We start from the raw sequence: 11431 nt of genomic DNA on the forward strand, positions 1-11431 counted from the left end.
CAGAGCTGCTCTTTGGAAAGCCACAGAAATCATTGGTGCTTTACACAAGTGCAGCTGTCCAGCAGGGTGAGGATGACATCTTGGCAGTGTGGACTTTGCTCCCAGATGAGTGTTACCACGACTTAGCGGCTTGTGGTTGCTTAAATTGGTTGGAAACGTGAACATTCATCATAAGGTAGCAGCTTAAACGAAAAAGACTGGGTGCTTGTTTTCTAGGTAGCATTCTGATTTTAAGCAATTAGCAGCCTGCAAACTTAATGAGTTGCTGCTTTCTCCCCTGTGATGCACTGTTTTCAATAGACTGCTCTAGTGGGGTCTCTTTTGTTTGTGAGTAGCATGGAGGCAATACTGATCTGTAAATGCTTCATGAAGGCTTCTGTACCCAGTCATATCACCCCACTTTACAACCACCCAAGCTGCTTACAGACTGGGAGGTGTTCTGGAAATTCTCTTCCACAGATTTCTGTAGGAGCTGAAACTGAACTTTTTCTTTCTTTTCCCCCTATCCTTCACCCCCTTCCTGCTTTCAAAAAAAGCTGCCAAGGTTCAAAATAGTCCTGGAATTGTGGCTATGAATTTCATTGTACAGATCTAAAATGATTTGAATAAAAGTGCTTTCAGTTCATTCCACCAGTTTAAAAGTCTTGGGTTTTTTTGGATTGGACTAAAGAGATTTCGAAGGCTAAAACAAGGCTGGGTACTTCTTTCTTTCTACCTCCCCAAGTAGCTTTCTGTTTCTCAAGGGCTKGCTGGGAGTCCCTGCTTGCAGTACTTGTGGTTGATTCATGCCTTTTCCAGCCTCTCTTGCCTCTGTCTCATTCTTTTCTTCATTTCTCTTCTGTGAAACTCTGGACAAAAAGGAGGGAAAAATCTCAGAGAATGAGAAGATGCCCTCCAAAATGTGTTGCAGCCACCAGAACTTCCTAGCTAGAGCTTGTACTTTCCATTTTCCACTGCAGCATGCACAGTAATAGCACCAACAGACCACTCTCACTAAGTCCGTACTGAGTTGGATGCTAAACCCACATGTTTCTTTGTGTTTGCTGAGATTGTTTTGCTGTATTTTCTTTTCTGTTCTGGGCTTGCCTAATGTCCTGTGGAGGCACATTAGCAGAAGACAGTTAAAGTATCTGTGCTGCTAGGCTGTGCAGCTAGATAGCAACAAGCTGCAGTCCTGAGTCCTGCCCTGTGCTGGGCTTGTAGTATCAGAGGTTTGCAGTTGCCTGCTCTGTCTAACATAGTGGGGTCACTGTCACATCATGGACTGTAAATGTTTCCTATGCTCTTTAGAAAACCTTAGAATATTATGTATGTGCTAGGTTTTTAGAAGAAAAAGCTCCAATCTGGCTTGCATCTAGCTGTGGAATAGTGTCATTTCGAAGCAGTGGCAGAAGACCCTGAATTAGAATTATGGCTACAAACTGTCAGGCCCTGCTCAGAAAGTTGCACCTTGCCACAGAGAACTTGCCCTTCTCCAGTTTCTGTCTCTGTTTACAAGAGAATGTGGACTCAGTATAACAACACAGTGCAGCACTATATTAAACTGGGAGCAGAGATGAAAAGCAAGGGAGGAGGAAAAAGAATCCTGAATTTTACACCAGTCCTTCAGGTTGCAATGAAGGAGACTGTTGGAAACAGGGCCTGATGATATTTATGACGTTGATAACAAAAAGAGCCTAAAATGAGTGGAGAGGACTTGGTACATGTAGCCCTTAACCTTCAAAAATTCCCCCAAATAACTTTCAGCATAAAAAGGGAACAAAAGCTGTTTTTTCCTTACCCTTTATTCCTTTGGATACTCTTGATGCAGGGGCAGTACATCCCTGACTCTGTGGTAGTATCTGGTTAGCAGCAGGGGCCAGGAGTGGTCTTTCTTCTGGACTGTGAATAGTTTCTTGTTTGATCTCTCTCGGTACCTGCTCTGAGATAGGCATACCTGCATGGAGAAAGAAGAAYCTAGTCTTAATATTTCACCTTATATAAAACTGTTCCCGAAGAGTCTAGGGGCTGAGTAGGGATAAAGGTTTTGTTCTGTGAATTTGCTGATGACATAAAGCAATAGGAGTTTGAGTTAAAACTTTTTTTCTCTAATGTATAAAAATCTAAATGCAAATACTTTTATACTTGTAACAGTAGTGTACACCTTCTGTTACATTGTACTCTTAAAGATACAGCGGGTATACTTTATTTTGTCACTTGTTACTTACTCTTTAGAAGCACATGGATATTCCTCTAAACTAACTTTTCCAAGCCTTGAGTGACTTTCACAATCTTTGAAACACTTCTTAATTTATTTGTATTTYCCAGCTGATATCAAAGGTGCATCATGATCACTGTTGGTCTGCAAATAAGAGTACATCTACCTAGAACAAATCTTGTGTGTGCAGTGAAACTGCTAGCTACTTTAGCGCCTAGAGCATAGCTGTTTTCAGCTGAGCCACATGCTTGCTGCCCCACTGCTGTCAGGGGAGAGGAAGGGACAAGTTATCTTGTGCTACAGGAGGTGTCTAAAAAAAAGCCAGGCTCTGGAAGTAATCATCTCCATTAATTACAAAGAAGTGTGGCTGAGTAATAGGTACCCCATCCTGTAAGTGTGATATTCAGTCCAGCTGCCTGGCAGAACTTAGAGGCTAAAAATATTGAAGTCAAATCCTACTGCTGATCACTTAAGTCACTTGCTTTAGGGGGCTTGATCCCCCATTTCTGAGAAGTTGGATGCTGTGTCTGAGGCTTGCGGTGGTTCCACAACTGCTCAGTATGATCTGGGGCAGGGCTGTTGCACTCCTGCTGCCTTCCCCCATGACCAGCTGTGCAGTCTTGCCCTTCCTCCGCAGTGACTGGGGCATGCCTCAGCCCACAGAAGGGTAGTTCAGAGAGCTAAGCCAACAGGGATGCTTACTTATTTTTGCTGGGTTAAATGTTGGTTTAGTTCCCAACATTAGGTTCTGGCAGGGTGAGATGAACACACCTACTGGCAGAGTGGGTGGAAGGAGTGGGAATGTATAGCTGTGGCAGGAGAGCTTTCAGTTTGCTTAGATTTATACCTTTTCTCAGTTTTATGCCCCAGTGCCTAACTGTTCAGATCCCATAACAGATGTGTGACCTGGCAGAGTACTAGGAGACCCTAGATATCCAGACCTGATTTTTTTTCCTGCTTCTCAGGCAGTGCTTAAAGCCCTAGCGAATGTGAGGCATTCCTGCTGTCCCTCTGGGATATCATCAACAGTGCTGATCCTGTTTATAAGTAAGTAGACAAGGTATGAGGATGTCATGTGAAAAGTTCTATTGCACTGTGACCTGCAAATGCTGTCTTCCTATTTCAATACACTATTTTCCACCACATTTTACGAAAGCAGTGCATCCTCTCTACCCTCTTCCCTCCCCCCCCCCAGCTATTTTCTTTAGTTTTTTAAGTCTTCTATAGGAATTAGTCTTCTGTAGGAACTGGTGTTATTTGGGTATATATTTCCCTGCTATAAGAACTACTTGTGTTGTGCCCTCTCCAAATCTCAGAAGTATCTCTGGGAGAAGCAGCATTGCCTTCTTGCTTTAAGGCTAACAGAGCTGTTCTGGCCCATGTATCATGCCAGAACAGCCTGCRAAAAACCTCGCATTTAGCTTTAGTGCAGGGTCTCTGCACATACTGCTTCTGTCTCTGTGTTGCAGTGAGACAGTTCGTGTGTGCGCCTCCAGCAGCTGGCTCACCTTTGGACTGCAGCATGTTGTCATACGCAGGCATGACAAACGGTTTCAGGTTCCCTCGGGTCTGGGTCACAAAGTAATTGATGACATCATGAAGGCTCATCAGTGTGACCTGTTTAATGCGGGGGAAAAAAAAACGAAACACTGCACACTCAAAACAAAACATCCTATGTGGGCTACAGGGAGAATACATTTTCAAAAAGCTGCTGGCAGGCTGTGATTCCTAATGATGTTTCTCAAACAACGTACCCTGGATTTACATCCAGAATTTAAATGCAGCGAGGTCTAGGATAGTAACATTTGCTTCTTATAGTAACATTTTGACTCCTAAATATACAATTCCTTCCCTTCCATCAAATTCATAAACTAACCAAGAGGTTTAACTGTATACACCTGGCTGCTCTTCAGTGACTCCTTTGAAGCCTGCTCCTGCTGTTCCAGCAGCTGCTGCAACAGCAGAGAAGAAAGCATATGCTTTTTCTAACTAATAGGACACTTCTCAGGCCATTAATTAAACAATGAGCCTTAGGAAAAGTGGAAGAAAACTGTTTTAAACTAAAAAGGTCTTTACAGCCTTTGTAGTGCTTCAGCCAAGCTGATTTTATTTCTCAAAATTACATTAAGTGCACTTTGTATTTGTGCCTCTACGGTAGGACCTCAGTTTGCTGGCTTATTACTAAAGTTAGAGTTGAAAGAACTGAAGCCATTTTCAAGCAGTCTTGAGGGTGARGTGATTCTATTTTTGGTAGAAAGGGAGATAGAAAGGTTGATGTGGTTTTGTTCTACTTGTCTAGGTCTTCTGTTCTCAGAAGGAGTGAAGTTCTTTATGATCAGATTAGTTGGACTAGCAAGAGGCAAAATCTCTCTACGTACTTTACTTTGACTATCACAACTTATAGATAGAAATTTACTCCAGTTTTTCTAATTTTCTGTTAAGTAATTTTCCTTACACCTGCTTAAGAATCTGTAATAAGGGAACTGATCACTTACCTGTCTTTCCAATTCAATGACAAAACTTGCTTCTTTGGTTATTACTCTGTAGTGCTTTATGAATGGGGCACTGAAAGGAAATAAAAGGAAAGTAGTTATTCTGCCAGAAATTAAATGCCTTTTGATACACAGTTCYTGTCATTGTGAACTCCTTCACAGGAGCAGTGGATGTGCTTTGTAATATCCCCAGGGCCTATTGAAGGTGTGGGGCAGGGTTTGTTTTTTCCTGTCCTTGCTCTAGTTTAGGAATGTTGAGAATTGCAGATGTCATTCCCTGGCTCTCAGATGCCTCTATTTTGAAGCTCTGCAAAAGCTAAACTGTGCTAATTCAGCGGAAACATGGTGTGTTTTAGACTAAGTTACTGTTTGAAAACACTTGTCTCTTCTGGTTTATTTGTTTATTTTGCTAAGGGATATGGTTTGTTTCATTCTTGCACCTGTTCTTTGCGATGAATTCTTAAACTCAGTAAGCTTTCACAGCTGGACAGCAGACAGGGAAATCAGCATTTGTTTTTTTTCTTTTGGTTTCTTTATTGCTTTTCTGTTTAGTTTAATTGGCTTTAGAGAGGTAAAGGACTAACAAGTGCAATTTAGCTCAGCTGGTTAGAGCATGGTCCTACTAATGCCAAAGTCATGGGTTCAATTCCCATACGGGGCTATGCTGAGGGTTGGACTAGATGACCTCCAGRGGTCCCTTCCAACCTTAACATTCTATGAAGTGAGTCTCAGGCCCATTCCTGCTGCTTCAGATTGCCTTTCTCAAAACAGACAGAAGCCAGGGTATATGCTTCACATATCATCTCTGGATATTACCAATTCAGCTTCTAATACAATGCATGATAGTTAAGACTGGGTTAATATACWGTGGAATCAACCTACTCTATCAGTTGTCGAACTGTGATTGCGTAGTTCTTACTGTTGCTGCCAGGCCGCAAGATCAAATTCCCGCAGGAAGGGTTCTTTTCCAGCATCTCTATCGCTTCTTGCCGAGATACTGCATGGAAACACCTATGTAGAAGAGAGGAGAGGAACAGCACAAATACATGCTAGCAAGGCCCTGTCATTCTGAGCTGCACAAAGACTGATGTGGTCTACCAGGTTAATGCATCCTAACAATGCTAGGCTTGTCCAAGGTAGGCAGGACATCCGAAAGACTTTTCGTGAACAAGGCTATTATAAAAATATAATTCAGGACAGCAGTGCTCTGGTTTTCTCCAAGAGAAAATGGCACCTCGGTTCAGATATGATGGTTTCTGGAGCGTTGCAATGAATGTGAGATTAGTCACCGGAACTTAAGTTAAATTTCTCAAAAAAAAGCAGTATTTTCTTCCAGAAGAGCATTATGCTACACTCTTAATGTTTTCAAAACAAAAAGGCATTGCAGAAAACCTGCAGCAATAATCTTCTCTTCAGTAAATCTCCACAAAGGCAGATTTAAAGGTAGATTTTGCTCATTGACTATCAAGCAACCCTTGTACAATAGTTGAATGTTTAAACTCTGTAGGAAAATAATATTTTGAAAGAGGAAGGGAAGGCTTTCTAGTCAAGTTGGGATTGGTATAGTTCGGAGCTTACATTGGCATAGTGGTCGATGTACTGCTGTAGTTCCTGCTGSGAGGGCTTTCTTCATTCAAGGATGCACTTGAACTGTCATTAAGCATCATCCTTCTTTTCCTTTCTTTCTCTAATACTTCATGCATTCTCATAAATTGACCAGGTGATAATGACTCATCCAGTGGAATTGATAACTGAAAATGAATGCCAAAGTTGAAAAGGAAATGAAAGCATGGACAAACATAGTGAGCGATTGTTTCTGTGGCTATCACAACTAATTTTTAASTGCAGTTGCCAGGCAGAAGACTTTCTTAGTGGTTAGTTTAAGCAGGTGTGATAATCTGGAAGGTCTGGGTCATCTTTGAATGAGATACTGCACCTCTGTATCAGAATAGTGAGATAAGTATATCTGTGGCCTGACTTACCAAGGTGCAGGGATGTGCACTGATTCTCACAGGAGTGAGAATTCACAATAATATTTCGGTGTTGCTTTACTGCAAAAGGCCATGTAAACATAATATAACTAACCTGACCTTTTTTAGTGATTCAGCTAGGTCAGTGTAAAGTCACTTCTAAACAAACTTCATTTACTTTCCCACTGGTCGTTATCAGTGAGAGTCTTGCTGTTTTTGAAGTGCATTTAGCAAACAAGGTGTTGCATAAGAGTGAGTTTATATGAAACTATTATGGAATGGTTATTCCACAGTAATTATTAGTGATTATATTTTTTAATGTGTAGATGAGACTTTAGACTCTATACGCATTATGAAAGAGGAGAAAAATTGTTTAGCTATTTAAAGAGACTGWGGCAAAGAAGCAAATCCAGCGCTAACATGAGATTTTTTTTTTTCATTTTAAAACACTTACAGCTAGCAAAACGCTGTGAGTTTTGCCTGTGGGACCAATAAAATGAGCCCTGAGGGAGTGCTAGTGTTCAGAATAATAGGGAATCAGCAGATCAGTTCAGTCGCTTCAAAAGTGCCATGTGAAGACTTGTGGGAAATGCAAACCTTTTTTTTTTCCTCAGTAACTACAGGACTGATGGATTCTCTCAGGGATATAGTTTGGCCGTTTCTATGTTTATGGGGTAAGGAACAAGAGAATTTGTCTCTCAGCTTGCTTCCTTTGTCCACAGCTGTAGGGGACAGACATTTCGTAGAAGTCTTTTCTTACTAGATAGCAAACAGTGGATTGGGATCTGCATCTAATTAGATACCATGGCAGATGATCTAGGGTAAAATCACCCTGAATTTTGTTCTCCTCAGAAAAAAAATAGGTGTGGTTATAAGCAACCCAACAATTTAGTGTGTGCAAACACCTTAGCAGCAAGGCTTCATGGCTATGGAAGCCAAGTTGTGGCATGCAAGAAGACAAAAGCCTCTTATAGACACTTTTGACATAAAGCGAGACATAAAGCTGTTCCCTACCTTTGTTACAGTGAGAATAAAACCCTTCCATTCTTTCCCAAATTCACAGTCCTCTGCCTGAGAGAACATAAAATGACAGTGTAAGAATGATTCTGCAGCAAAAATGTACTGCATTTTCATCTGGGAGCCTCACATAACCCTTATCCCTTTAGAAGTACCATACCAAGCTACTTCATACCCTGAAATATGACACTTCCCCAATACTCCAATTTCAGAGGTGGGAAGGTAAGAAAGAGTGGGCTCTGTTGGAGTAAAAGTAATAGGTTATATGGATCCAAATAGGAGAAAAAGCTAAAGTGATAGATGGTGCTTGAGGATAAAACTTTCTAGGCAGTCTGTGAGCACTGTAACCTCTACGGCTTTTGCATGGGGGTGTGGTTACACCCAAAGGTTACACCTTTGTTTTACAGGTGACCTGGGCTACAGACATGTCAGTGTGGAACTTTCTGGTTTCTCTCATATATTTTCTTGTTCAATTCTTTGCTTTATATTTCCAAATACTCCCAAGAAAGTTTCTAATGCCTACAGGGGAAATTTCCCTGATATTAGTTCCCTCTGCTCTTCCTCTCTCTTTGACTGCCTTTGAGGTGCTGTCTGTCTGCAGGCTGCACACTTAGAGGCTACAAAGGCAGCTACAGACCCTACACCAAAATGGAGCTCTGTGAGAGATATGCTAAACCATTGCGTGGTTTACAAATCATAGTTTCCCTTTTTTACCTTCAGTTCTAGTTCCTCATTCGACAGCATCAGGATGAACTGCGCAAAGCCATTTTCATTCGGATAAATATTAGTTACTGAGATCAAAGCTGATATATCTAATTTCTGTGAGTACTAAGGAAGAAAAAAAGAGAAATAGCACAAGGTGTAACATTCACCAAAAATCTAGCTGTTCTCCAAAGAAGTTTGTTCAGCAGAAGATATGTTAAGACTTTCTTTTCTGGAGTTTTGATTAAGTTTCACTGACATGCATGCCAAAGCTCAGCCCATTATTTCTGCTCACAAAAGCTCTTTTCACCAGCAATGTACCTTCCGGGTACACAGGCCACCTRTCTCCACTCTGAGCACATACCAAAGCTTTCCTGTTAGCAGGAAGGCTTTTACCTTATGCACAAAATAAGGGCATGATCTCTTTGGTGCCTGTCACCAGAAGTGGCACAAGGGAAATGCATCTAAYGGCCTAGAAGCTGGACTCATTTCAATGGCACTGTTTCACCGCCTCTCCATATGAGCTACAGGGACTCTTTGCCTCTCAAACAAGAGCACAGGCACTTACGAGCTCATCTAGGGCAAAAGAGAACAAAACGGCTCTATCTGTTCAGACCAGTGGTCCACATCGCTCAATACTCTTCCTGTAACAGCAGTTGGGGTGGTCACTTGAGGAAAATAAGAACAAAACAGGCATGTAAAACCTGTGCCCTCATACTCTTCCATTCCCCTGCTCTCTCAGGGGATTTGTTTTCAAGTGGCTGTGGTACATTTGTGGGAGCACCCTCCCAAGGACTTGTCCAATCTCCCCTAGGATCCATTGGAAGTGCTAGCACCTCCATACTGTAGGAAGCAGTTGCCTAGGCATGTGTGAAGAACGACCTCTTTCAGCTCATTACTTCATTTGATGGCCCCTAGTTCTTGCACTGGAAAGAGRCACTGAAGATCTCTTTCGCTCCTTTCCTAACAGTTTTGGATGCTCCCATCAAATTGCTTTTCTCTCCTGTACTCCATAAGCTCCTCTCTTTTCAGTCCCAGACTGCTCAGTCATTCCTTGCAGGAGCTGTTCCTTGCCACTTTGTTGCCCTGCTCTGAACCTCTTCCAGGTCTACTGTCCTGGTTTTTGAGATGAAGGGGTCAGAACTGTCTGCTGTATTCAAAGTGTAGGTGGAACACGGGCTTTTACTGTGGCCTAATGATCTTTTTTCTGTCTTATACTCTGTTCTTTTGTCAATAATACATCCTAACGTTTGCTTTGCGGATTTGACCACTGTTGAGTGCTGAAGTGACCTTTTTATGGAACTGTCTATTGTAATGCTAAGATTTTGCTCCTGAGAGATAATGGTCAGCTCAGAGCCCATCATTTTACTTGTGAACATAGGATGGATTTTTCACATCCTGGTTTTCATAATCACAGACATGATAAACCCACAAGACCCATCTGAGTATTTGCTTTGTGATTCTAACTAAAGCCTCAGCCACAGTTCTTTGGGATAATACCGAGCACTTTTTCCTCACCTGCATAAAGAAATGTCATATTACACATCAAGATGTATTATACTCTTCTGCGAAGGAGAGGAAAGAGCACTCAATAACATTGTGGAACGCTGTGGATACATTTGTAGTTCAGATGCCAAAGAACCTTCCTTTTTGTTTTGATGAGACAAATTAATATGCTACTACTTGTTTCATTCTTTATTATTTTAATCTCAGCCTTTCTATTACAATGTTAGATACTATTTGCTTGGCTATGCAGATGAGAGAGAAAAGGAATGCAGTGAAGTGTCTGGAGTACTAAAGGATTACTTGATTAAAATAACAGATGCAATTCATCAAATGCATAGTCATAAAGATAGCATGTTACTCACTGTTGGGGCTTTCTTATCATCATAAAAGAAGAGCACAGTTCCTCTGAGTTCTGTCCAATACATTTTAAATTCCTGCTGAAAGAAGGAAATGTCAGTTTGTCAAGAGAATCTTTTCAGTTCCCACTAAATGCTTAAAGTGAAATAACTGATTAAAAACTCTGTCATCATTTGCTTTGTATCAGTGCTTTAAAGAGCATTAAAGAATGAGAATGTATTTGTTTTGCAAGCAATGTAAGGAAAAAATGTTTATTAAGTAATTTATTGATAGCTAGAAAGATATATGGGATCCTGGCCTTGTTTTAGAGTGTCCTAATCTGCCATGGAAAAGGAACACTTTCCTGTCATTTGTTGATCTAGATCATTATAATGTTGATTTAAACAATGAGTAAACCATATCCCTTTACTCAGCTTCAGTGCCTGCTAACAAAAACTCCTTTTGAGTAGCACTGAGAAACACATTCTCTTGTGGTTACCATTAACCAGCCCTGAAGATTTTTAACATTTGTCAATTTAGAAGTGGTAAGTAATGAAAGAAAAATATGTTTTAAATACCATTTAAAACTCTCACTGGCATAAAAGTAACACTCCATACTTTAGACAAATACAAAAGTGAGTTGGATATTCACTTAATTTTTAAGTTGAAAAGCAGAAAAAGCAAGATCCTGATCCTGCTTAAGACAGCTAGTTAAAAAAAAGCAAACTGTTTCCTTGTTGTTCTCAGCACATCATTCTCTAGAAAGTGGGAAATAGCAGATGATAAACATGTTTAAAGATGCTAGTCTTCTAAACATTGTTCCCTTGAACTGCTTACTTGCATTTAATTTTAATCATGTTATTTTATTTGCTTTAGAGATAGGACCATGCCTTTCTTGTAAAGCTTGACAGTTGTCTGACCTATTAATTGGACTTCTTGCACTTGAAGAGATATTTTATGTACTTTGTCTTTAAATTACACGTGATGGTATTTGTAAATCAACAGCATGCCATGGTAAATATGATTGTCTGACTGTTACAAATGTTCCCTGATACAATCATGTCCTGAATAATGGGAAATGTTTTTCTCTTTTTCTTGTGTCGCTGAAAAGTATATCTGTTATGGGACTGTGAATTGGGAATGCAAACCTGTAAAACAGATGTTCTGTTTTAGTTTTCAGTTTACTTACCTGTTCTTTTTTTTTTTTTTTT

At 40.6% G+C, this 11431-nt stretch overlaps 1 protein-coding gene across 1 annotated transcript in view; it reads right to left on the minus strand.

Moving 5' to 3' along the window:
• Nucleotides 1–709: 709 nt before the first annotated feature.
• STAP1 (signal transducing adaptor family member 1) overlaps nucleotides 710–11431 on the minus strand; it is a 12724-nt gene continuing 2002 nt past the window's right edge. Inside the window, exons 2-10 of the mRNA XM_085310136.1 lie at nucleotides 10247–10318; nucleotides 8391–8504; nucleotides 7674–7730; nucleotides 6268–6440; nucleotides 5572–5700; nucleotides 4693–4762; nucleotides 3706–3814; nucleotides 1781–1936; nucleotides 710–848 (exon numbers count right to left, since the gene is read on the minus strand). Of these exons, the coding sequence (XP_085166262.1) occupies nucleotides 784–848; nucleotides 1781–1936; nucleotides 3706–3814; nucleotides 4693–4762; nucleotides 5572–5700; nucleotides 6268–6440; nucleotides 7674–7730; nucleotides 8391–8504; nucleotides 10247–10318 (945 nt within the window). The 3' untranslated portion in view covers nucleotides 710–783. The remainder of the gene's footprint in view (nucleotides 849–1780; nucleotides 1937–3705; nucleotides 3815–4692; nucleotides 4763–5571; nucleotides 5701–6267; nucleotides 6441–7673; nucleotides 7731–8390; nucleotides 8505–10246; nucleotides 10319–11431) is intronic.

The sequence above is a fragment of the Rhea americana genome, unplaced genomic scaffold, assembly GCF_003343005.1.
Source record: "Rhea americana isolate MKP2758 unplaced genomic scaffold, rheAme1 scaffold_107, whole genome shotgun sequence".
Lineage (NCBI taxonomy): Eukaryota > Metazoa > Chordata > Aves > Rheiformes > Rheidae > Rhea > Rhea americana.